This window comes from Aspergillus glaucus (assembly GCF_001890805.1).
Source record: "Aspergillus glaucus CBS 516.65 unplaced genomic scaffold ASPGLscaffold_5, whole genome shotgun sequence".
In the NCBI taxonomy this organism is placed as follows: domain Eukaryota; kingdom Fungi; phylum Ascomycota; class Eurotiomycetes; order Eurotiales; family Aspergillaceae; genus Aspergillus; species Aspergillus glaucus.
In genome coordinates, this window is record NW_019170457.1 from 1091659 (window position 1) to 1116746 (window position 25088).

At 49.9% G+C, this 25088-nt stretch overlaps 12 protein-coding genes across 12 annotated transcripts; 7 read left to right on the top strand and 5 right to left on the bottom strand.

Annotated features, from left to right (window-relative positions):
* Nucleotides 1-361: 361 nt before the first annotated feature.
* Nucleotides 362-1399, bottom strand: ASPGLDRAFT_56290 (uncharacterized protein). The gene is made up of 2 exons (XM_022548186.1): nt 1090-1399; nt 362-1035 (listed from the first exon to the last, which is right to left on the bottom strand). Exons 1-2 carry the CDS (start codon nt 1138-1140, stop codon nt 604-606), a joined length of 483 nt encoding a protein of 160 aa, XP_022403415.1. The 5' UTR covers nt 1141-1399; the 3' UTR covers nt 362-603.
* Nucleotides 1400-1854: 455 nt separating this feature from the next.
* Nucleotides 1855-2709, top strand: ASPGLDRAFT_121277 (uncharacterized protein; the record flags this gene model as incomplete). The annotated part of the gene is made up of 3 exons (XM_022540222.1): nt 1855-2191; nt 2246-2330; nt 2391-2709. The coding sequence occupies 3 exons, from the start codon at nt 1855-1857 to the stop codon at nt 2707-2709; spliced, it is 741 nt and encodes a 246-aa protein (XP_022403416.1).
* Nucleotides 2710-2925: 216 nt separating this feature from the next.
* Nucleotides 2926-3276, bottom strand: ASPGLDRAFT_33615 (uncharacterized protein; the record flags this gene model as incomplete). Its single annotated transcript, XM_022544333.1, has 1 exon — nt 2926-3276. The coding sequence occupies one exon, from the start codon at nt 3274-3276 to the stop codon at nt 2926-2928; it is 351 nt and encodes a 116-aa protein (XP_022403417.1).
* Nucleotides 3277-4080: 804 nt separating this feature from the next.
* Nucleotides 4081-4767, bottom strand: ASPGLDRAFT_121018 (ankyrin repeat domain-containing protein; the record flags this gene model as incomplete). Its single annotated transcript, XM_022540195.1, has 2 exons — nt 4081-4400; nt 4587-4767. 2 exons carry the CDS (start codon nt 4765-4767, stop codon nt 4081-4083), a joined length of 501 nt encoding a protein of 166 aa, XP_022403418.1.
* Nucleotides 4768-5533: 766 nt separating this feature from the next.
* Nucleotides 5534-6312, bottom strand: ASPGLDRAFT_23884 (ankyrin repeat domain-containing protein; the record flags this gene model as incomplete). Its single annotated transcript, XM_022543340.1, has 3 exons — nt 5534-5790; nt 5832-5985; nt 6088-6312. 3 exons carry the CDS (start codon nt 6310-6312, stop codon nt 5534-5536), a joined length of 636 nt encoding a protein of 211 aa, XP_022403419.1.
* A 1073-nt stretch (nt 6313-7385) lies between these two features.
* Nucleotides 7386-11326, top strand: ASPGLDRAFT_72946 (uncharacterized protein). The gene is made up of 5 exons (XM_022549645.1): nt 7386-8886; nt 8940-8962; nt 9655-9907; nt 9964-10155; nt 10201-11326. Exons 1-5 carry the CDS (start codon nt 7876-7878, stop codon nt 11209-11211), a joined length of 2490 nt encoding a protein of 829 aa, XP_022403420.1. The 5' UTR covers nt 7386-7875; the 3' UTR covers nt 11212-11326.
* A 1736-nt stretch (nt 11327-13062) lies between these two features.
* Nucleotides 13063-14461, top strand: ASPGLDRAFT_121576 (uncharacterized protein; the record flags this gene model as incomplete). Its single annotated transcript, XM_022540252.1, has 3 exons — nt 13063-13619; nt 13683-14347; nt 14406-14461. 3 exons carry the CDS (start codon nt 13063-13065, stop codon nt 14459-14461), a joined length of 1278 nt encoding a protein of 425 aa, XP_022403421.1.
* Nucleotides 14462-15004: 543 nt separating this feature from the next.
* On the top strand, nt 15005-16125 carry ASPGLDRAFT_23888 (rRNA-binding ribosome biosynthesis protein UTP23; the record flags this gene model as incomplete). Its single annotated transcript, XM_022543341.1, has 3 exons — nt 15005-15092; nt 15151-15240; nt 15296-16125. The coding sequence occupies 3 exons, from the start codon at nt 15005-15007 to the stop codon at nt 16123-16125; spliced, it is 1008 nt and encodes a 335-aa protein (XP_022403422.1).
* A 242-nt stretch (nt 16126-16367) lies between these two features.
* On the bottom strand, nt 16368-16738 carry ASPGLDRAFT_33621 (uncharacterized protein; the record flags this gene model as incomplete). Its single annotated transcript, XM_022544334.1, has 2 exons — nt 16368-16621; nt 16705-16738. 2 exons carry the CDS (start codon nt 16736-16738, stop codon nt 16368-16370), a joined length of 288 nt encoding a protein of 95 aa, XP_022403423.1.
* A 425-nt stretch (nt 16739-17163) lies between these two features.
* ASPGLDRAFT_64951 (rRNA-processing protein PWP1) lies at nt 17164-18821 on the top strand (the record flags this gene model as incomplete). The annotated part of the gene is made up of 2 exons (XM_022548837.1): nt 17164-17408; nt 17468-18821. 2 exons carry the CDS (start codon nt 17164-17166, stop codon nt 18819-18821), a joined length of 1599 nt encoding a protein of 532 aa, XP_022403424.1.
* A 2478-nt stretch (nt 18822-21299) lies between these two features.
* ASPGLDRAFT_44596 (uncharacterized protein) lies at nt 21300-22520 on the top strand. Its single transcript, XM_022546057.1, has one exon. The coding sequence runs from the start codon at nt 21386-21388 to the stop codon at nt 22169-22171; it is 786 nt and encodes a 261-aa protein (XP_022403425.1). The 5' UTR covers nt 21300-21385; the 3' UTR covers nt 22172-22520.
* A 441-nt stretch (nt 22521-22961) lies between these two features.
* ASPGLDRAFT_121282 (rDNA-binding RNA polymerase I transcriptional factor) lies at nt 22962-25076 on the top strand (the record flags this gene model as incomplete). Its single annotated transcript, XM_022540223.1, has 1 exon — nt 22962-25076. One exon carries the CDS (start codon nt 22962-22964, stop codon nt 25074-25076), a length of 2115 nt encoding a protein of 704 aa, XP_022403426.1.
* Nucleotides 25077-25088: the final 12 nt, after the last annotated feature.

Here is a 25088-nt window from a genome sequence, read left to right on the forward strand (position 1 = left end):
TATAGAGACAAGATGGGCACTGTTTCTTTCTTGAAAGGAGGTCCCGTATAGGACTCAAAAGGTAACAAGAACAGCAAATGGGGGATCATTGGGGGTGGGCAGTGCCGAGAGTACCATTTATCAGGCCATGCTCTGTCCAGATGGTGAAGTGCCAGCTGCTTTATTTGTCCTCTGTGGGCCCAAGGCACACTGTACCAGATTGGGTATCATTTCAAGTGTTGATATGCGTATAGAGCTTTTGTATTTACTCAATCAAGGGAGCTATTACATGGCACAAAGCACGTGACTGGCCGAGAAGCAAATTTTGGGACGTTGCAGTATTTTGTTCGATTGCAATAAGCTCACATCTGACAGGTGACAGCAATCTCCGCGGGAACCATGTGGACCAACACCACAGACTCGATAAAGCATGAGTTTGAGTTTAATTTGAATTAACTCACAACATAATCGGATGTCTTATCACGAGAAATATTGTCCATAATTTTATGCCAAACGTAGGGGCAGATTGCAACGACTGTTCTCATTTCAACAACTATAAAAAGTAAAGGATCATAGCCTCGTAAAGTGCAATCACGACGCAAAGAAATAAACAAAGGAACAGCTTCATCCATGATAAACCCCATCATCTCCCACCAAACTCTCAATCTCTTCAAAACCAATTGTCCCAACCGTCAATGCAACACCATCCGGATTCGCACACTCCCCAGCAACCCTCACGCTTCGCAATCCCTCAACACCCTCCCCCTCAACCTCCACAAGCAGCAACGTCTGATCTTCAGCGGTTCGCTCATCCGCAACGTAGAAGTACGTCTCACTAACCAGGGTACCGGAGGCATTCGCACGGAGACATCCGGCAATTTTCTGCATGGTCATTCCGACGAAAGGCGAGACAAAGGACTCGGTGACTGGGACCTGAGTGGCGGAGTCGAGGGTGTAGGCCTCCCAGTCAGATTTTGTGGTCGTGGAGAGGAGGATAAGAGCTGGCTCGCAGTCGGGGTCATTGTCGTAGGTGTTGGTTAGGATTGTGGAGAGGATCTAGTGCTGTCAGCTTGTGCTATCTCAATGAGGTGTATGGCATGTGAACCTTACAGCAGGCGGGATATTCGCCGTACAAACGACGCTGATGAGTGGTTCACCCATTTTGCAGTTTTTTCGCGTGTAGGACAGCGGTTTTCTTGACTGTCAGATAGCGGGGAGTTGGAGGAGGGAGAGTTGTAGAATTCAGTGGGCAGGTTTTGTAGAAGGAGAAATTCGGCTGCCTATGGTGGTGAATGTGTGTACTCGTTGAGACGAAAAAGTGTCGTGTCCCTGTATTCACTGGTCACCTGATTGAGTTTACAGGTTATGGTAGCGACTTGTATCACATGATCTCATCTTTTCGACACTGCTGGTATAGCTGAAGCGCATCCATGGTTATATTCATTGTTATACATGGCAGTACCGTGGCTGATATCAGCACCAACGGTTACACTCTGGTTTCACCGAATGTCCCACGACTTGCGATATTTGTTTTATACATAAGCCTCAAAACATGTTAATGTTACTCGATATACGGTCTTACCGGGGTACAGATCTCGGATGTAAGAAGTCATTAGGGCTTTGTATATTCTCCTATTTGTCGAAGCAGTCGGGGCGACTATCCTATCCTTGTCTTGCCCTAAGTCCTGCCGAACAGATTCGATTCTTGGGCTCGTACCAGAAGTAAGCTTACACGGAACGCCGTAGTAGAAGATGGTCAAGTAGGTATTGAATAAAAGAGGCCATGTCTATATAAGACGCGATTGAATGCCCTCGTAGCAATGGTATTCACAGAACATCCAGCTAGAACAATCCACTCCAATTAGCATCTCTAAAATGAAGCTCTTCTCTATCTTCTCCCTCTTCTTCCTTGTCTCCAGCGTCACGGCAGCCAACTTCGCCTGGGACTGCACAAAAAGCCTCGGAACATGCCAAAACTACTGCTACGCCGCGAAATGCGGCCGCATGGGCCGCAGGAGGTTCACCTACGATAGCAACTCAAAGGCCAGACCGGGACGTCGAACAGCTTCTGGATGCAGCAGGAACCCTTGCAACAATAAGAAATTAAACTTCGGGAAGTTTGGCAATTCGTGTGATGAGTTTCCGTTTGCGAGTGTTAAGGAGGGCGGGAGGAATGCGCATCTGAGATGTGTTAACATCAATGAGAATAGGAGTGAGTTCTCTCTTTGCTCTTTGGAGTTTTAAAGGCAGAGACTGATGGATGCAGGTGAGGGAGGACAGCTCCGCGGCTTCTATAGGAAGATCAAGAATGGCGACAAGTTCGGTATTACAATCAAGAATTACAGAAGAGCGTGCGTAGACAAGACGAGCCTCAGTCTTTCCCCTTAATACTGACAATATCGTTTTCCCAGCTCATATTGTGCCGCCAAGCCAAAGTGTCGAAATGACGGCGGCCAGTTCAAGTTGAAGAATGGCAAGTTCGCTCCATCCAGACAAGATCTCAACGGTACGGAGGAGTTTGACCCCGGTGAGGAGGACGAGTTTGTCCTCGACGAGGCGGTAAATGGCGAAGAAATGGAACCACTTCCCCTGAGACAGTTGGAGACTGATGACGGGGAGATTCATCTGGTTATTGCTGATGACCCGGATGACCAGATTAGTGTTGGACATGAGATCTGGAGTGAGAGTGCGAATGGAGCCGTGCGGGTTGTACGAGAAATTTTTGAGTAGAAGTTATCTTAGTACGGCCTTTGGTCCGATGGTGTGGGGGGGATTCAGATGGATTTCAATTTTAAAAGGACAACACAATCCGACTTTCTCTAGTTCTATCATCTTAATTCTATACTTTCTAAGTATATATCCGTATCAGTGCCTCCATAATCTTGCATGCATCATTTCTTGTGTATATATCCCGATTTGGGAACAGAAACACCATTCTTGTAATACTCAATATTCAATATCCGCCCCATCCAGGCCAGTGTCTCTGGGCTCCAATAATAGCTCGATCAAGGCGATGTTCAAGGTTTGCTTCGCATACATATACGGCGTCATTCCGCCGGCATCCTTGAAGTAGATATCTGCACCCCAATCTAGCAGCATTCTGGCTACATCGACATGGTTTCCTTCGATAGCGCTGATGGCGCTGCTGTTGCCATACCACGAGTTGTATCGGTAAAGGTACCCGTTGAGGGCACTGTAGAGAAAGTTGTTGACACGACAGAGATAATTGAGGTGAGCTTGGCCTAGGTGGTCTCCAATGAGGCGTAGGAGCTCCCGTGGCAGCTCAAGTAAGCCCATCCTTAAGTCGAAATGCTGTTAAAGCAGAGTATGAGCACGAAGGAGACGTCTACCGAGGCGTCGCGAGATCAGGAAACAAGATATGGTGAGGCCTTTTTTTTTCATTTTTTTTTTTCAATGCAATTAGTGAAGAACCAGATGTAAGCTTAGGCATAAAGTGATGTCTTTTCGTCGTATGAGAAAAGGGAGACGGACGACTTCTGTTTTTGCGGGGAGTTGAATACATGAGCCTGTTTCCTAATACGGTTAGCAAAGATGACATCAGCGTATGCATTAGTTATTTCTTCCCTCTTTTATTTGATATTCTTTCTGGATTTCTTGTCCTTTTCTTCCCTATTTGAAAATTTAGCTGCCGAACCGCGCCAGACAACATCTCCTGTCCTTTACTATGCTGTGCCTTCAAATTGAATAGCATATTCCAGACCAGCAAGAGGAGAACCAGGTCAGCATGATTTGAAACCCTGATCCACACGATCAATCAGACTAGCATGGTCAAGGCAGTAAAGGCAGACATCTTAGCCTACTAGATCGATGGCATCTCAGATGCCAGACCTCAAGTCCCTTATCAACAGCTGTCGAGCAGCGCTCATTAACGGCCATAAGTAGTCGTTTAGGCGGCCCTTATTGATCGAAAATTGCCCTCTGGACCGCCATGGTTACTAATGGGATACGGGTCAGCTGGAAATGGAAAGAAGATAATCAGAGCTAGGGCTCGAGATATTCTTGTGGTAAGCTGTTAGATCCAAATACCCTTTAGATTTGTGGCCGATAGAAATCCAGGCATTCAGTTTACCGCCTTCTCGCTCATCTTCTCCCCCCAGCGCTCTCTAAAAGCATGCTGGCAATCTTTTCATTTCGATTCTCAAGAGCCCACCAGAGTGGCCTGCGACCATTACTGTCCTTCGCGTTAGCATCGGCCCCAAGATCAATAAGCCTTTCACAAGCCTTTACACTTCCCATCCATACTGCATGCATCAGTGGGGTGACACCACCAACACCAAGGCACTCGATATCTTCACCGCTCTGCAACAGCAAGTCAATTATATCTGAATGGTTCGCTTGAATTGCGTGCAAAAGTGGCGTGATACCATCATGAGATTTGATTTGGATGTCGACGCCATGATCTAGTAATTTCCGGGCCGCATCGATGTACCCTGCATATGCCGCCCTGCTTATGACTGGACATGGGCTTGGTCGATTGGGATCCGCGCCATGTCGAAGCAATACGTCCACAACACAAACACAGCCTTCTGCCACTGCTAAATCCAGGGCAGTCATGTACCTGCCACGAATGAGTGCGGGGCTCGCACCATTGTGCAGCAGAAGCTCCACCACATCAGGGTAGCCACCCTGAGCTGCTACCATCAACGGAGTCATCCCTTTAACCCCAATCTGGTCAACATTCGCACCATGTTGAAGGAGACACAAGACCAGATTTTGATACCCTGCGCCAGCAACCAGAATAAATAGCGTGACCCTCCCATCACGCATGGTTAACTGCTCAGTATGAACATCTGCATCTTGGAGTTCCAGCCGGAGATGGCGGCAAAAATGATCAAGACTGCCTGGCATGGTCAATCCACAGAGCCCTGCCATGGTGTTCACATCTGCACCATGTTTGGTGGCGGCTTCCATGGCGCCCAAACGGCCATGGAGGGCTGCCCACTGGGGTACGCTACTGCCATGGCACCGCACATTATATTTATACAGAAGCTCACCGAGTTTGTAGTATAGAAAGCGATTAATTTGGTAAAGTGCGTTAACATCTCGTTGCAACTTCAGACACTCCGCAGTCAACAGGAGTATCTCTCCGGACAGCTGAATCATTTTCATGTTTCTTGGGTTTGTGGATAAAAAAGAATATCGTGTGGAGTTAAATATAGGCATCGGTCGCCTGATACGTATGAGCAGCTATTGTGACGGCTCAACGGCTCAACGGCTCAACGGCTCAACGGCTCAACGCCAGACAAACAGCGCCAACATATCAAACGATGCCATACAAGCAATATGGGCAAACAAGGGCTTAAGCCGCACCACACAAATGCCTATAAAGACCGTTCATCGCCTAGATAGATTTCCTTTTCTTCTGCTTCCCCAGATTCGATATTCTCGTTGATGGCTACAATAGTCTAGATAGGAATTCAGTTCGTTATTATCTTCTATTCCGAGCCCGTGACAGCTATGACATAAGCTTATATTCTAGTTCACTGTATACATAGAAACTTCGAGAAAACGCCGAGCACAAAGAAAGTCTTTTTCAATGGCATGCAGAAGCGCACTCTTGTCGGGAGTCGGATTTGATCCGGATGTCAGCACCATGATCCAACCACGTCCGAATAACGCCCACATGGCCTCGTCTTGCCGCGCTGATGAGAGCTGGATGCTCGGCTAGACTATTGGGGTCAGCGCCATGGCGAATCAAGACTTCTACAGCTTCAACATGACCATAACCTGCCACTGATTCTAGTGCATCTGAGCGATCGTCGGTCGTGAGGTCCGCTTTCTGCAAGAAGACTTCAACCACGCCAGCATGGCCCCTAGCAGCGGCAACATACCAATAGACCCGGCTCGCCTATAATCCGCGCTGCCCTCAAGCAAAGCCTGGACCGCACCTTCACATCCTCCCCCAGCCGCCAGAAGCAATGGTGTGGAATCTCCGTTGAAAAGGACAAACTGCTCCCCATTCTGAACCATGTCCCGCATTTCCATCTGAAGACGAGGGCAGAAGTAGTGGTATCGTTTGGGAAGGGTGGCTCCAGAGATCCCTACACATGTATTGACATACGCCCCATGTCTAACGGCAGCTCACACGACATCAGCGCGGCTGTGTATGGCTCCCCACTGCAAGACGCCGCTCTGGTAGTACTCCGTGTTGTACCAGTACAGGTAGCCAATGAGTTTCTTATAAATCTCGCCATTGGTCTGACAGAAAAGGTTTATCTCGCGGTGAGAGACCATATACTGCACAATAATTTGGAGTAACTCTTTCGGAAGTTGAGACAGATTTATTTTGTTTGGAGAGGTGGACTGAGCCATGGGCTGAGAGGTAGATTAGGCGGACACTGAACGACGGTTGAGAGACAAGTTGAGACGTAGATCGAGTTCGAGAACGGCCTTGGGAAGTTGTGAGTTTCTCGACACAATCATTGATAGGCTGAGCCAGAACTTACCCAAGAAACACACCATAAGCTCTCTTTCTCGGGTAGCTGGTTAGGAGAAGAGAGAGGATTGTTGTGAGAAGTCGAAAGGCATGACCTTATTCACTAATATGGGCTACTAGGGATGACATAACATATACAATTTCCTTCGCTCTCCTTGTTTGCACGTCTCTTGATTTCATCTGATTCTCCTTTTCGCTCAAGATTCTGTCTTCAAAGTTGCATGAAAGACTGTTCGATTGCAGTGGACAGGTTGCTCTTGGCGTTTATCTTCATCATGCCGTAGAATGGCAATGGCATTTGATGGCTGCAGCCGTGCTCGATACATCACAAATGAGGTAGACGAGAATAGTTTGGAGGACAGACAGAGTCTACTATGAAAAGGATAGGTGACTGCGTTCAGATACGCAAATCCACATGTTCAACCAAACTAACAGGAACAAGCAGACATCTCAACACGCTTATTTGACAAGCGCACCCGAGATACCAGAATCGGCTCTATGTTAATAGTCTTCGAGATCGTCACATACGTCCTCCATACGGAATACACTAGCAAGAAACAATTTAGCCGACAGCCGAAGACGAAGGGAGAGCCGGACAGATCTAGGGCTTAAGAGATCATTCCAGTATCCTTCTGGATTACGACTTTCTGCTATCTTTCCTTTTTCCTGGACGCCATCTGCGCTCCAAAGACACCATGGGATATTCTTGCACGACTTGCTACTCCGCACGTGTCAAAGCCACTCCGAATGGGGGATGACTGCGGCAAGCAAACATGGTTCGGGCGCGATATGGAAACTATCGATGCATATCGATTGATCGCACAATGCGCCTCATGCCGGTTCCCCAAGACCGGGTACCGTTTTTACTTTTTCCGGACAGGGATGTTTGCTGGTCCGGGTTCAGCTTGCAGGTACTAGTAATGCACTGCGTGGCGCCAGGATCGAAAAATGACAAATAGAAGCGATTCAACTAGCCAACGAGATTCAATGTTCGCAGGAAGTGCCTCGATATAAATCTACTAAGGTGATGCAATCCAAAATAGTATCCAGTCTCCGATCCAGGGTCGAAGTTTGTTATATATGGCGCCGGGGTCAGTGCTACTTGGTAGTTGCAAATTCTGAGAGAAAACAAATAAGAGAACAAGCAAACAAGTTATCTTGAGACATGAATGGCTCAGCTAACAAAGAAGAATGCACAGGGCACGAAATGCTTACAGAAAGAATGCCGCGGTCAAAACAAAGAACCCAAAGGTCCTTATTTGGCTGGCTTCACCACCATAGTCCCAAAACCACGGAATCATATAGAAATCGGGATAGTATAACTGGAAGAGACTAAGCTCCTGTACGAGGTGAGCTTTTGATCTACTAACGCGTTCACCAGGTTGAAACCGCAAATCATCGGGATAGTATAAAACGAGATCGCATGAACTGGCAAGACGATGGATAAAATCAGTACCCTGCCGCTAGAGCTAATTCTCATAATCCTCTCCCGCCTCCCTCTCAAGTCCTTGCTCGCCTTCGGCGCAACATCGCGCAACAACTATGAACGCCATATCCTGTGCGTCCGGCATCTTCGACTAGCTGTATTCCAGAAGCGAATCCACTCTGTCGTATCCTTCCTACAAGCTGGCTGGGCAGCTCCAGATGAGATAAGTGAGTCAGGAGACGTCAAAAGCACCGAGACACAACCCTCCATGCACACCGTCAACATTATCCAACCGCGTCTTCCTTTTGCTTCAACTAGTTCATCATCGCTCCACGAAAAACATGACGCCAAGGACAGTCTCAGAATACTCCAGAGATGCAGCCGACCCAATCTTTTAATGGGCCAAATGGTCCGCAACCAAAACGAAGTTTTCGCACAATTCGTCAACCGCTATGGAAGCTCCCTTGCAGAGCTGGAATTCATGGCATACGACCTAGACGCTCAAGGTGCTCGGGCTTTAGGCCAAAACTGCCAGGACTCACTGCGCCATCTCGCGCTGCGCTTCGAACACCCGCATATCCGCGATGGTTTTACGAAGCCGGCAATGTGGTTCCAACCAGCACCAGGGAGTACGGCTTGGAATGCACTGATCGGGATCGGGCCTCAATATAAACCCCGCGGCAAGATCACAGGACTGGAAACCATTATCATGGAGCGGGCTGGCATCACGCCATGGCAGCTGTCGATGCTTGTGCGGAACAGTCCTAATCTGAAGACGTTGAAGTTGAGGACGTGTAGTGGCGCACAACCAGAATTTTTGGACTGGTTAGGAGGTATCGACGAGGGATCGGACTCTGAGGGTATGCACGATGACTCTGAGCATGCGCCTGGTGCGCAACTGGAGGTTCTCTGGTTGGAAAACTGTCAACAGATCTTGGATAGAACGGTGGAGAAGTTTGATAAACTGCCGGATGAGATATGTGATATTGGTTTGGAATGGGTAAGAGGGCTGACGAGCTTGAAGGTCGGTTGTTCCTTTGCGTATACTTATTTGCGATCTTCGTTAACGATCTATAGTCCCTCTCTTTTAGCGAATGCGCGTGTTTATCACCCAAGCATGTTGACAGAGCGAACAAGTCTATCTGGGGTATTCCGGAGGTTATTTTGCCGCATTATCCTCCGTTCGCAGATTCTGTTTTGGAGGTCGATCCAATGTTTCGTAGTCTCTGAATAGATACAGAATACAACGAGCATGGCATGGTTAAAAACTTGGCTATTGCCTGGGTACGCTATGATACAATCTAGAATGGAAGTAGAGTAATTCAGATGCATGTCAAGTATACATTGCTTTTCCCAAGCTGTTACACCAGATTAAATCGAAACGAAACCTCAGCATCAACCTCAGTCGCCATACCATGTCCATGTTGCTTCTGTATACCTAAGCTTCGGCTGCATACAGCTGTGGATGTTGAGCCCTTATAGAGATGCGTCTACTGCTCTGTACTTCTGATCTTGCTGTGAATGATACTACCATTCACTCTTCATGGTATAGGAAAAGAATTCTCTTTCATTCATCACTGTGCTCTCTTCAATACTAACCTATTCTCTATGTTTTTTTTCCCTCTTTCTTTTTCCCTCTATTTCCTTTCTCATTTTCATTTTCCATACTGCTCCCATCGACAAAGCCATTTACACCTCACTAACCCTCACTTTCAATAACCATTCCTCGATCAACTCTTCCAACCCCAGGCATTAACCCTAACACCCACGGAAACCTCCCTCCCACCATGAGAAATTCCCGCGCCAACCATCTCTGGGAAACCACTTTCTCCAAACTCTTCCCCAAGCGTCACTCTCGAGAGAAAGAAGAAGAACCACCAAGACCTATCGAACCTGCTACTAAAATAAACGAACTCACCGACGGCTTTTACATGTACTCGCAGTCTCTGCTTGAAGAAGAAGAAGAAGCGAAAAAGAGAGAAGCAGCCATGGCGCACCAAAAGGAAGTGTCTGATAGTTCGGATAGTTCTTTTGCTTCTGCTTTGGTGAGTCAACACTTATTTCCTTCGTATATGGAAAGGAAGGTTGACTTATGGGATAGATGTCTCCTGTCGAGCGTCGTATCCGTCCTTACTCTATTGACAACCCTGACTGGGAGCAGCCTGGTGCGTTGGTGGAGGAGATCCGTGACGAGAATAGCCTGGACAAGGTCAGCAGTATCATGTCTGTTTATTCCAAGGTGTACGGCATTGCCAAGGTTGTCTATGTTGCGTTTGTGAGCTTTGGCGTTGAGGTAAGCTGTCCTCCCTCTATAGCAAGTAGAAAGCTAACGGTACAGCTTGACGACTTCCCCATGGGCTTCCTTTTCCACATCAAGCGTGCTGAAGACTACGTGCGTTCTGTCTCTCTGGCCGAGCTGAAAGAAATGGTCGAGAACTTGTACTACGCCGTGTACGCAAGACTCATCGCCGAAATGGCAAACGTCGAGCTCTGCTCTTCGTTCACCGTCGACATCCGTCGTGCCTCTGCTAAAGACACCATCGTCCTGCCCGAACCCAGCCACATGTACAAGATCTTCCTGTCGTGCAAGGAAATACTCGACTCGCCCAGCACCTGCAGCGAGCTCAACAAACACACCATCCAAGCCTGCCAGGAAGGCTTCATCCGTCGCATCGCCAACCGCATGTCCACCGGCGGCTTCTCCCTCGACGACGTCCTCGGTTACCGCCGCCACATCCTAGCCGAAGTCTCCAACGAGCTCTCCCCCTTCTGCCAGAAATGGCACCGTCTCTCCGTCGTCTACCGCATGCCCGCCGCCGAGGTCCTCGCCGTTCTCTCTGAGAAATACCTCGCCATCATGCCCAAGGCCCCCATTCCCGGCGAAATCCCCGTCTCCGACCTCCCCTTTATCAACCCCGACACCATCCGCCCGGACGTCTGGGAGCGCCAGATCATCCTAGACCACCGCCAGGCCACACTCGCCAAGCTCGAGGGCAAGTCCATTGGTGACATCCGCCGCGAGAACAACGGCCGACGTCTGTTGGATTTTGTCAAGGAGCGGAAGTGCGTGTGTCCGTCGACCTGCGATTGTGCGCATGATTGCACAATGAACATCGAGCGTCCGTGTCCTTGTGCGCCGCGCATGATGCGGATTATGGTTGCTAAGCGTCGTCGGGGTCCGGGTGCGCAGACTCTGGGCGACAGGTGTAGTGGTCTGGCTAAGGCTATCTTCGACGGTCTTGCGGTGATTAGTCGTCATACCGGGGACTCACAGATGGTTGATGAGCTGGGTCTCGCTCTTCAGCTTATCGAGGAGGAGATTCAGAAGGAGTGCATGGCTAGTGAGTGAGTTACCGTGTTGTGTGTTTCTGGATCTCTGAGGGGAGTTGGAGGGTGGTGGGCGACATATGCCTTGCGTTTCTTGCTTTCTGTATATAATGAGTGACGAGAAATGAGAATTCGATCATGTTTACTGTGTTTTGCTCTGACTGGATACTAGGGTGCTGGTAGTACAGGGCTAATTCAACACATGATTTACTTGACTACGGAGTAAGATGGGAGTAAATTGGACTAACGGTAATTCATTCTACCGACCTCACCGAATACAGCATAGATGTCCGACCCTATAGGGCTGACCCACACATGGCGGGCCCAACAAAAGCTTCGCTTTCCCGACCAATGTGGACACGGAGAATGTAAATGCCTAGAGACGAAATAGGGGCACAGTGTGAAGAATTGCCCCCGAGCAGGACCGTATCAACATGATGAAAGGCGTATATACATGATTTGAAAGGTACCGATGATCAAATACCTCGACATAATCTCCCCATTCGACTATCAGTCCAGTCTCTTCCGGGCGACGCACCGAGATCAAGCAAATAACGGACCGAAACATTGTCCACCAACTTCCATACCCACACCGCTATCCGTTACACCCGACAGCACATTCCACTGGGTCTGATCAGCACCGTGGTTTAGCCAACGCTGAATGAAGTCTGTAAGGCGCCAATCAGGGGAAGTGGACCCGATGCACGCAGCAGTTTCTGTGCCAAGTGTGTTTTCTCATTTGTGTCCCCCGGGTATTTGCACAATGATGGAGCTGGTTGTGCAATATTTCGCAAGTAAAGGATATCGAGTTTGTAGAGTTGAGGATGGGGCATTAGCTACCCAGCACACGGCCCAGATGAGGATGAAGACCAGGTAGATTGATAGGACGATCAGTCGTCGGTGTTGCCAGTGCATTGTGAGTTATATGCTTGTGAAAGACTGCTGTTGACGTGAGTTTCTGTATGGTTGAGAGTTAGGAGACTGACGTACGATTGTATATGGTTGCATAGTCTGCATTCTGGTCTAGGAGACGTTGAAGTTATAGAAACGGCGTGGCGGTTTGAGTTGAAGAAGAGCAGAACAAGGCTCTAGCCTTGTTGCAGTTTAGGTCAGGCAACAGTTTATGCGTTTCAGCAAACCAGAGCTGTCTGTGCTGTTGCAGTGGGACTTGAACCGTAAGGCTGAGGCTCTTGCCATATCACTGAGCTCCAACCACTCTGTAAATACTCCAATAGCAGAGAAATGGACTGTCAATGTTTAAGAGCTCAGATATGTACCATTTCCGGTAGAAAGCAGTCGATGAATGGCCATAGGGTTTTGTCTTCCACGTCCATGGATGGTGACTATATTTGGTAGCAAGAGACTATGAGTCCAAATCAATGCTATTCTTCTCGATGTGATACCTCCGGGAAAGAGCGCAAGGGAATGACGAGCAACGGCTTTTCTTATTCCTATTCCTATTCCTATTCCGATTTTTTGTTTGTTTTCATTTATGTTGTGCTCTTTAACGAACTCCGGGCATATGGATAGCACCGTACCATACCGAGGAACACCGAGCACGGGATGGCGCCCGGCGATTTGATGTCATGCAAACCTTAACCCACTGGAAAGTGCAGAGATTCGACTGATCTGAAGGCCAAGAGAACGTCCTGTCCTCTCAGAAACCCGATATAACAGGTCTGGAATGGGCAGTGGACGTGCAGGCCAGCTGTACTCGGCGCATCGCGGTAGTCATCATCATGCAATGACTCCTCCGCCCTTTTCTGTTTCGTCGCGCAGAAATGACTTTACGACCTTAAAGAAAGAAAGAGACAGATAATTATTCCTCGATTCATCCGCTGGGGAGTGCATTTGCTTGTTACTTCTCTTCGGCATGGTCATAAAAGTGGCGGCTGCCGTTACCCCTGCCACTCCCTCATCCACGGTCATAGTCCGGCGTTATAACCTCGCAACGACGACCATCACCACGCAAAATATCACGGCTAGATCATTCAGCAGTCCCCGGTGGATCAAGGCGCTGTGGAATGGACGACAGACTCCCGTGCGGTGGTATCGCGCCTGGCCTTCCTACGGCGTCATCACCCCCGGTTCCGAGAACCATACCCAGATCGACTCTAGCACAAACACGACTTCCTCTGCCAGTCAGAATAATACCCACCACAGATTACCGTTCTGCTTCGAGACGGGCTATGCGCTTTGCGCCAAACGGCCTCCGCGCCCGTTCCCCCCACCGTTCTTGTCCCCGCCGTCGTCCTCGTTTTCCGAGCCCCTAACCACTCATAACCAAAGTCAGGATAAGAGATTATCCGTCAGGGGGGAACACATCCGGGGGTTGAATAATGGCGATGATGCCGTGTTGGTTGGTGAGAATTTTCTCGGGGTGAATGATGGGGTAGGGGCTTGGGCGACTAGGTCGCGAGGTCATGCTGCGTGAGCATCTTTATCCCCAAGATTCTAATCGGTACATTTTACTGACTTATATGCACTGGATAGGCTTTGGTCGCGACTTTTATTACACTTCTGGGCCCTCGAAGTTGAGCGAAACCTCGACGACACAACCGCCCCCGACCCGGTCGAATATCTACAACGTGCCTACGAAGAAACCGTCGAAGCAACAACGTCCCCGAGCGAGTGGTACGGGACAACAACGTCAGTAACTGCGCTTTTACACTCGACCCACGACGACGCAGGCGAGCACAAACCGATCCTCTACGTGACGAATCTAGGGGATTGCCAGGTCCTCGTTATCCGTCCGAGCGAGGAGAAGGTCCTCTTCCGGACACAGGAACAATGGCATTGGTTCGATTGTCCCATGCAGCTGGGGACTAATAGCATAGATACCCCGCGGAAAGACGCAGCACTGGCACAGGTCGAGTTGGAGGAGAATGATATCGTTTTGGCCCTGTCTGACGGCGTCCTTGATAATCTCTGGGAACATGAGATCTTGACCATCACCGTGGAAAGCGTCAAGAAGTGGGAACAGGGACGGGATGAAGACGAGGACTCCGAATGGGCGCCTCCGGCTGCTTTGGCCGATGAGCGGATGGTGTTCGTGGCGCGGGAACTGCTGAGAGCAGCTCTGGCCATTGCGCAGGATCCTTTTGCTGAGAGTCCGTATATGGAAAAGGCAGTTTACCAAGGATTAGCTATTGAGGGGGGTGAGTCGACCATTTTCGGCCATTGAAAGTTACTATGGACATGTGCTGACTGTACCAGGGAAAATGGACGATATCAGTGTCGTGGTTGGCTCTTGCAAGAGAAGAGAGAGCTGACAGTCTACATTGCAGTGTTCTTCCACGAGCTTATTGACCTACGATTACCCGTTCGCTGGAGGACCGTGACTGGAACTGTTGCTCATCATCTCGACTCAACATCTTGATATGAAACCCCGACCAATTAGCACCGGCGTGGTGCCAATGAGCATCAAATTGAGTTCCACACTGACACGATACCTTTGCCGGGACATACACACATTTACCAGTGGCTTTTGGCGTTTTCATGATACCAGGTGCATTTGCATCATGTTCATAAAGAATGTTTCGGACATATGGACCTGCTTGTTGATGCAGGAATTGATATAATTTGTAATTAGACAGGGAGGCTATATTTACTTGTAAATAATTAACCCATACAATTCGCAAGAACAACCATATAATCTCTTCCATACTCCGTACCCTCAATCCCATAGAAAGCACAGACCATATATAAAGCTCCGCGACACCGCCCGGCAAAAAAAGTTTCTCGAAGCGGATTCCATCAGCAAGATTATTTCCTCTTCTCCTCAGTAACAACTTCAATTCGCAAAGCAAATCAAAATGAGAGCCAAACGTTCAAAGAAGTACCGCAAGTTAATGCACCAGTATGAGCTGGCATTCAACTTCCGTGAACCGTACCAAGTGCTGGGTATGTCGCAATTGATCGCGACTACAAATGGAAACATGGATACTAATGATATGAACAGTTGATTCGAATTTCCTTCGCGCAACACACTCGTTCAAAATGGAGATTATTCCTGCGCTCGAACGCACACTGCAGGGTCAAGTCAAGCCTCGTACGTGCTATCCGCCGACAACAATCCATTGCCGCTCATGCTAACCACTCTGCAGTATTGACAAAATGCTCCCTCGCAGCCGTCATGGCCAGCCAACCCATTAACCCCAGAACAAACAATCCCTACCGCCCCGATCATCTCCCCCCTCCCACAGTCGTCCCATTACGCCACTGCTCCCACAACAAAGACGACACCCCCATCGACGAAAACGACTGCCTTCTGTCCCTCTTCTCGCCCTCGCCGAACTCCAACTCCAAAAAGAATAAAGAGCATTACATCCTCGCGACTGCGGACCCGCAATCCCCCGAAAAGGTCGTCGCGAGTACACAGGGCGATATGAAGAAGAAGAAGCGCGCGGAGATGGACGCCGTCGATGCTGTGCGGAAGTCGCGCGCGCTGAGGGCTCATACGCGTGCTATCCCGGGTGTGCCGATTGTGTATGTGAAGAGGTCGGTTATGGTGCTTGAGCCGATGAGTGTGCAGTCCGAGGGTGTTAGGGATGGGTTTGAGCAGGGCAAGTTCCGGGTTGGATTGGATGATGAGTCGAATTTGGGGAAGAGGAAGAGGGACGGCGAGGGCGGTGGTGAGGGTGAGCCAAAGAAGAAGAAGAAGAATAAGATTAAGGGGCCGAATCCGTTGAGTGTGAAGAAGCCCAAGAAGAGGGAGCCGGATGCACAGGGGAAGAAGCAGGAGCAGAAGCCGCAGAAGCCCAAGAAGAGTGAGGGTGGTGATGCGCCGGAGCAGAAGGAGGGTGATTCGAGTGCACCGAAGCCTAAGAGGCGGCGTCGTCACCATAGCAAGAAGGAGGGTGGTGACGGTGGTGACGGTGGTGACGGTGGTGAGCCGTCCAACGAGGGCCCCGCGGATTCGATGGATGTTGAGTGATTTTGATTACTGCAGATACATCATGGAATGGCGTTCCGGCATGGGTTTGTATATAAAAGTTAAAAATGAATTCGATCGATAATCGCAGAGAAGAGTAATTCCCATAATTGCGTATGTATATACCAGGGTATATCTAGATAATATACAGTCCACATGATCCCAAACGCCAGTCCATCAATGCAATCATAATACATCCATTTCTTCCCGGTCCTCAACAACTCAACCCCAACACCCGGTCACACCTACTGCTTCTCCCCCTCCCCAGACCCCGCCGCAGCAGGCACATTCCCCTCAAAAGCCCTCTCCTCCGCCCAAATCTTCTCAATCCGACTCCTGTTATCCCTCGCCTGGTCCCGATTCCGCTTTGCGCGCGCGTACCGCTCCGCCGCAAGACACCGGTTGACGTCGCGCTTGATGTCGTTGCAGCTGCCGATGGCTTTGTGCAGGAAGCCGCGGGCGTGGCATTCGTCTAGGGCGGTCATGATTTCTTCGCAGTCTAGGGTTTGTTAGTATGGTTTAGTTTGAATTGGGGTTCGGCGGGTTTTGGTTGATCGTGGAGAGTGAGGGGGAGGGACGTACTGGCATTGTAAGGGGTGTGGAGGTGGGAATGCATTTTGGTTGTTTCCCTGGGATAATCCAGGCAATTCAAGGAAAATAATTGAGGATAATGCGAGATGATGGTAAATCGTCTTGATTTGAATATTGTATGATTGGTGCATCGAGCAAAGACCGGGCGGTCAAGAAATCGGAATGAATTCTGCCGGACGGAAACAGGAAATTTGTCGCTCCGCCCAAGAAAAAAAAAAAGTTGCACGGCCTCGAATAGAAGGTTTTGCTTCTACATTGTTTACGAGAACTTTTGTTTCTCGATTTGATTTTAGAGGTCGTTTGTGGATGACCTGATATTTACCGCTCTTTTCATTGTTTATGATTCATTGAAATCCACGCGAAACCAATAGATATCACCGACACCCCGCCGCATCACGGCAGAAAAGTTCTTCATTCCTATTTCGTCTTGTTTCTTGTTTATAACTCACGATGTCCATGATCACGACCTCCACCTGGGTGCGCCGCGGTGCTGCAGCCCAATTCCCCACCAAATATGAAATCGACGAGAAAGAGATGAACCGGATATCCAACCTTGCGCGGATGCAGTTGGAGGAAGCACAGGGCGATCTGAGCGCTGCTCAGGAGGGCAAGGAAGATGAGGCTATGGATGAGGACGAGGAGAAGGAGGATGATAAGGAGGATGAGGGGGTTAAGAATGGGTCGGAGAAGAAGGGGTGAGTTTGCTGTCGGGTTTGGGAAATGGGATGAATGGGGATGCTAATGTGGTTGGTAGTGACGATGACGAGCTTAAAGAATACGATCTCGACCACTATGACAGCGACGAAGTTGACGAGGATGGCGAGAAGATTACAATGTTCGGGAATGTCAAGTCGTTGGCTTACCACCAGCCCAACGAAGAGGACCCCTACCTTGTGATGCCGCCGGAGGAGGACGAGGAAGAACGCGAGGAATTGCAGGTCCTGCCTACGGATAACCTGGTGCTCGCTGGAAAGGTAGAGGATGAAGTTGCTCATCTTGAGGTGTATGTCTACGAAGACGCGGCGGATAACCTCTACGTGCACCACGACATTATGCTGCCTGCCATCCCTCTGTGTGTCGAATGGCTCGATATCCCTGTTGGTAAGGCTGCTGAGGGGCGGACTTCTGGTAACTTCGTCGCTGTCGGAACTATGGAGTCGGATATCGAAATCTGGGATCTCGACGTGGTGGACTGCATGTACCCTAACGCCATTCTGGGCCAGGGAGGAAACGACGAAGAGAAGAAGTCCAAGAAGAAGAAGAAGACCAAGGCCAACGACGAGTACCACGTCGACTCGGTCCTTGCGCTCGCTGCCAACCGCCAACACCGCAACCTGCTGGCCTCCGCCTCGGCCGACCGAACTGTCAAGCTCTGGGACCTGAACACCGGCAAGTGCGCCAAGTCCTACACCCACCACACCGACAAGGTCTGCTCGCTCGACTGGCACCCTACCGAGTCCACCGTCCTGCTGAGCGGTAGCTACGACCGCACCATCGTCGCCGCGGACATGCGCGCCCCCGACTCCAAGGCCCGTTGGGCCGTCGACGCAGACGTCGAAGCCGTCCGTTGGGACATCCACGACCCTAACTTCTTCTACGTTGCCACTGACGCCGGTATGGTCTACCGGTTCGATGTGCGCAACGTCCCCGCCAGCCCGCAAGAGTCCAAGCCCGTGTGGTCGCTGCAGGCGCACGACTCGTCCATCTCCTCATTCGACATCAACCCCGCCATCCCCGGCTTTATCGTCACCGGCTCCACGGACAAGCAGGTCAAGCTGTGGAACATTGCCGACAACAAGCCCAGTATGGTCGTCACGCGCAAACCTGAGGTCGGCAAGATCTTCTCGACCACCTTTGCTCCCGACACGGACGTCAGCTTCCGTCTGGCGATTGCCGGTAGCAAGGGCGTCATGCAGGTGTGGGACACCTCTACCAACGGTGCCGTCCGTCGCGCGTTCGTCTCGCGCATGCCATCTCTGGAGGGCGATGTGCAAGAACGGACCGTTGGTGTCGCACCGGACCAGAACGATTCGGACGATGATGGCGATGCAGGTGAGGCTGAGGCAGCTCCTGGCCCTGATGGCTGGGAGTCGATGGACGAGGATTAAATTTATACGAGATGGAATATTGTTGAATAGATTTTTGTTTATACATATTTGCAGGAATAAAAAAGTTGAGATACCCCAGTGGACCGTGCATGTCAATCAATCTGAGCGTTGGCCGCTGATAATCCACTCACCGCCTGCGTGTGTTACGAGGTGGCAGTATAAGGCGGTGACATGTATGTACCTGACATTCATGCACGACATTGTACATCACAGGGACAGTGCGCTTGAATTTCTGAGTTATTCATGCTAGAAATAGTCACTCATTCAGGGGCCGGCAGCAGCTAAGTCTGAACAGGTATATTCATGGTCGATATTTATAGTGACGTCGAAACTGCATGTCTTCTCAGTCTGACGCACCGAGAGTTTGAGACAGATCCTTCATAATGTATCTGAGTTAAGGCTAATGATCACCTGACGTCAAAGGGCGTCTACGGAATATGTGATATCTGAAGATCTTTTTAGTCGAATATCCACGATAGCGCCAGAAGTTCCGAGCATTCATGCCGGCGAGAACGACCAAGTCACGACGAAAGACTGCCAAGTATTGTACCTCAAGTCACTGCACCATGGACTACCAGAGCCGAGAAACACCCGTCCATCCGGCGCAAAAACGCGTACGTACCCTTGCCGGTGGCTGTCATGGTAGTTGATGGCAAGTGGCTGGACGCCACGATGCTAAGGTTGGTTTTGCAACTGCGAGTTCGCCGTTCGCCGGCTTCAGGGTCCATCGAGTTGGTCTGGATGCAGATGCAGACGATCGATCGATCAGGCTTAGTGGCAGGTAACGGGTGCCTTGCTGAGTAGTACAGAGTACCGCTGATGCGCATCGCGTACGTGCGTGTTCTGTCCACCCGAACACCCAAGGGAAAAGGAAGATAAAAAAATTCCCACTTGCCACTAACTGTCTAGACCAGCTAGTAGCCTCAGGCAGAACGAGGCGAGCCCTTGATAGGTACGTTCCATGGTTGAGCGAATGTGGTTTATCCATAGTTCGTCCGCGATGGAGATGATGTGTACAATAGGAGTATTGTAGGGCGGGGCATGAAAGGGAGGTGTGTCTCTATTGGGTATGGAGGCGCAAGGGCTTTCATCGCAGTACAAGTACATTGTCTATTTGGATAATGCTATTATTGAACTTTGCTTGTGTGTTCAATTCTACAGAATGCTATACAAATTGTATGAAATGCTGTAGTTACTTGTAACTAGAGTGTGGATAAGATGCTGAGTCATCGGTCTGGATCGGGCATTTCCCGATGGAGAGGTGGGGTGGTCCACTGAGTAGACGTGGGATAGAGTACTTGTACAGTGAACTTTTCTCTATCACATTTGCAGAAAACAGAGAGACGGCAGAACATACAAACATATAGTACCTATAAATCAGGATCGATATCACACTTTATCGCCGACAGGAGTCAAGTTGAGACGCCGCGGCGTTTCATCTGGAGGATGCTCGGCCGGAGATGCCATGATTGGCCAGTGCGTCCGCCGGCGAGCCTCCTGGATGCTTGGGATAGACATCGTAGAGGGCTCCATACATGCACGAATATGTGGCATCCAGGGTACTACTAGTACTCCTTCGTACAGCAGTGGATAATGCACCGGAACACCGGAGGTCAGTCCCTGGGCATATAGAAACCAGATAAAAATCAACCATGGATACAAAACCCCAAAGAATGGACTGCGAAAAACCTTGTCTGGGCCAATCTCCACGGTTCACACGGACCCCATCAATCAAAGTGGGCAGAAAAAGTGGCATTTCGCTTCGTTCTCCTCTTTTTCTCCTTTCGTCTCTCCCTCCCATACTTTATTCCTCCCACATTCCTCTTCTTTTGCCTTTCTTGGGGTTCTTTGCCTCTGGAATTGATCTCTGCTGTGCAGTGATTATATCATTTCCATTCCTTGCCTTCGTTGCCTCTTTTTTTTTTTTTTTTTTTTTTTTTCATCTTTATATTTTTACTTTTTCCAGGGTCCCCGGCTGGTTTCTGGACACTGGTTAATTGTGTTAGTATTGGACGCATTCCTGGTTGTGCGCTCCTTCTATATTCTCTACTACGGAGAATAATCATTACAGGCAGGGAGTAAACAGGCTGGATTCTATAGTGGTCGTCTCTTGCTGTGCAAAGACACACTCCGACCACCGCATTCATTCACAACCGTGATACTACCTGTCACTCGAATCGCTGCAATCGTCGCTGATAACACTCATTCCGATCATCTTCCATTCCTTCTGCTGTCATCGCTCTTTCTCCACTGTCTGCGATCGTCTAGCATTCCTGTGTTCGATTTTGATACGTCAACTGGACTGTCGCATCGGATATTCGATTTCAACGAAACGATAAAAAAAAAAAAAAAAAAAAAAAAAAAACCCGGTTGCCTGTCACCTAGCTAAACTACCATCTATCATCTGAATACAGGTAGCCCCCCGCGCGGGGGGTGCTTGGGTTTTCATGGCTGTCAGCCAGCAAATCAAGCGTATTGAAAAAAAAAAAAAAAAAAAAAGGCGAAACCCAGAGAAAGGGTATATATTCTTAAGTACATCCACGATTCCCGACAAACCAACAACCATGACCAGCCTCACTCGTGCGTTCACCAAGCGCCACAAGCGTCCCGAGGTGTCTGCTCCTATGCCCTACCGCGAGGGTCAAGTCAAGTTTTCGTCGGGCACGATTAAACGGGGAAAGATTTCGGGTCCTGTGCAATTGGTTTCGACTACCAACATGCTGGCTTACAATGCGCCCGATCTGGGCTCTACAACATCATCGTCATCCTCGTCCATACGATCGCCAGACGACTCGGAGATGTCGTTCTCCCAGCAGAGCTTCGGAACGCCCATTACTTCGCCAGATGACTCATCCCGGGATGTCTCGCCAATCGAGCCGAATCAAGCATCATATTTTCCCAAGCAACAGTTTATTCCCAAGCGATCGGCGACAACAATCAGTCACACTCGGTCATCCACTTCGACTACTTCTTCTACAGATGCACCAATGGTCCCAAGACGGGCGCTGTCGCATACCAAACGGTCGCATCAGGAATTGGCCCGGCAGCGCTCGCTGTCGAGGCTAGATCCCCCGCCGCTGAATGTCTCTCGCACCCCCTCAGTTCGTCAAGCACCCGATCCGTCCTTCAAGACGGAAGCGCATCCATTTGGCAAGGAACTCGAGCAGGTGAATGAGGTGGCGGAAGAGTTTGGTGGCACCACCCGGCGATTTGACGAAGAAGAAGCCGTTCTGTTCAGCAAGGGCCTCAGAAAATTCACCGTGGACGATTATCTCGTCGAGGTGAATGACCTGTACGGAAGCATCTTCGACGACCAGCTGGGACCAATCAGTGTTGCTCATTGGCTGTGAATCGTCGGATTTGTTTCGTTGTGACGAAATCGGAATGTCGCTCAATACGGAAGAGGAGAACAGGCTATTTTCCCTTTCTGTCAGGCGTCATAATTGTACACCACCGTGTGATTTTCCACTCGTTTCTCATTTGTACATGCTATTTATGCTATTTAATTGTTCTGTTTTCGTTTTGTTATATACCATTTGGGTACTTGATTGATTACCCCTGCGTTTGTTATCGGATCGGTGGCCTTTTCTGTTTTTGCTATTTATCAACGGGACTACGGAACATTTACGAGACAAGATATCTGGTGTGAATGGAATGGATTGAATTATATTGAAGTCATAATACTCCGTAGTGAAGTCGCAATAATTACATAGAGTAGAAGACCATGTGACACCACGTGATATGTCCACTAAAACGGTAACGCGTCGCGGTCACGCGATGGTCACGGGTCTGGAGCCTCAGGCCCCACAGCCGACGTAAAAAATTTGCTCTCCCCGGCTTTTCTCCTCGACGCCAGAGCAGCATCCGCCATTTGCGTTGGGCTGCAGATACATCGTTCATTTCTCAGGCCTTATGCTATGATCTAAGTGGCACTTATTCCCGATTATTCACTCTCTCGTTTATATATTCTTAATCCCCTTATTCTGATCTGACCGCTCAGCCTGACACTGGTGTCGTGTGCTTGGACCAATCCGCCCTCACTCGACCATCAACAACTCCTACGAACAAATCCATGACGAGATCCGTGGCCTTACCTATTTTGCCAACTCCTACAATCACTTATTATTCCTCACCATAGCCATGGTTACCTTTGCCACCCCTGCTTCGCGCCCAGCGGCGACATCATCCAAACCGAAACCCAACCCCTCCGTGTTAGCGGCCTCTTCGCCTGTGCCTATCCTCAAAACCTCCAAGACTGGAACCTCGACGCCTTCACTCAAACGGAAAATGACGAATGTGGATTTGTCGCTGTCGCCATCGTCCGCGGCATCCGAGGGAAGCGATGCAGCTCCTAGCCCGAAGAAGCGGGTTCGAGTACAATTCGATAAGGAGGTGGATATGCGCGAGGTGCCGGCCAACGAGCCTAAGATCCGTGAACATAATACTGGTACTGTGATGGAGAAGAGCGCTGCTGTTGTTCGGGAAGAAGTTCGCAGAGCCCTTCAGCGTCATATCTCGGGTACGGATAGTGAGGCCTACGACCGTATTAAGGAGATTTTCTCGGCCGATCCGAAGCGTCAGGACGAGGATGAGTCGTCGTATGGTATTCCCTCGCATAGTACGTTGAAGCACCATCTTATGGGTTTGCTGTCGAATGTTGCGTCATTGGACCGCAGCTGCAATGGGTTGGTGCATGCGGTTTTGAGCAGTGAATGGCTCGGGCGGGATGAGTCGTATGTGAAGCTGTTTATTCGGTTTATGGGGAATCTGGCTGCCGCTCAGGGAAGCTATCTCGGGTCCGTGCTGAAAATGCTGGTCAATAACTTGGGTGAACTGCCCAAGGGTATTGGAAGGATTCCCGGATACGCTGTTGTTCAGGCTTCGGAAGTTTACACAAGAGTTCATATGGCGCTTCGGTATTTGTTGCAGTTGATTCCGTCTGGAAGTGGGTCGTTGTCTCCGATCTTGTCGATGAATTTTCCATTTGACACGGACTCGGCCAAGGCGAACATTGCCTACACCCGGAATATCCTTCGTGTAGTTAGCTACGCCCCTGAACTTCAGGCCGATGTTCTGGCGCTTGTTACAGAGAAACTGGTTAAAATCGATGTGCAAATTCAGGTCGACATGGAAGACTTTGAAGATGAAGTGGGTGAGGATCTCTTGCATGATACGAATGTCGACGACGATGATGACGACGACAACGCTTCGGTTCAGAGCGACGACTCTGCTGATGATGAGTCGCGTCGCATGCAGACTGTCAAGGACAACATCCTCAAGTTGGATGGTATGATCGATCTGCTTTTCGAGTTCTATGCACCTCCGTTCACGTCGGGCACGCTGGACGAAAAGGAGAACGCCTTGGACCTCCTGCTCAGTCACTTCCAGAGTATCATTCTTCCTACGTACCGCTCGCGCCACTCCCAGTTCCTTCTCTTCCACTTCTCCCAGTCCTCGCCGATTCTTGTCGATCGCTTTGCGGCGACATGCGTGCAGCTCTTGTTTAACAAACTGCAACCCGGTATCATGCGTCAATCGGCAGCTGCATACCTGGCCAGCTTCGTTGCCCGCGGTGCACACATTTCCGGTGATGTGATTCGCGACGTTTTCGATCTCCTCACTACTCACCTGGACAACCTGCGGATTGAGTATGAACCCGCCTGCCGCGGTCCTGACCTCCGTCGCTACGGTCCATTCTACTCAACCGCACAAGCCCTACTCTACATCTTCTGCTTCCGCTGGCGTGACCTGACCACCGCTGCCATGGAAGGCGACACTCCCGATCAAGTCGACGAGCTCGAACCCGAAGAAATCGAATTTCCACCCTACATCAAAGAAACCCTCCACAGAGCCATCCAGTCCAAGCTCAACCCCCTCAAAGTCTGCTCACCCGCCATCGTCTCCGAATTCGCACGGATATCCAACCACCTCGATTTCCTCTACCTCTTCAGTATCCTCGAGACCAACAAGCGCATCCGCATCACGTCGTACCGCAGTCTATCCTCCATGGCAGACCCGCGCTTCAGCCAGGTAGAGCGGGAAACTCGCGCAGGCGATGATCTGGGATACCAGCTCGATGCATATTTCCCGTTTGACCCATATCAGCTCCCGCGGAGTCGACGCTGGTTGGAAGGGGATTATGTCCATTGGCGAGGTATCGCCGGTCTTCATGACGGTGACGATGGATCGGATAGTGAGGCTGGGAGCGATGAGGAGAGTGTGAGTGATGATATGACGGAGACGGATGAGGATTAGCTGCCGTCTTCT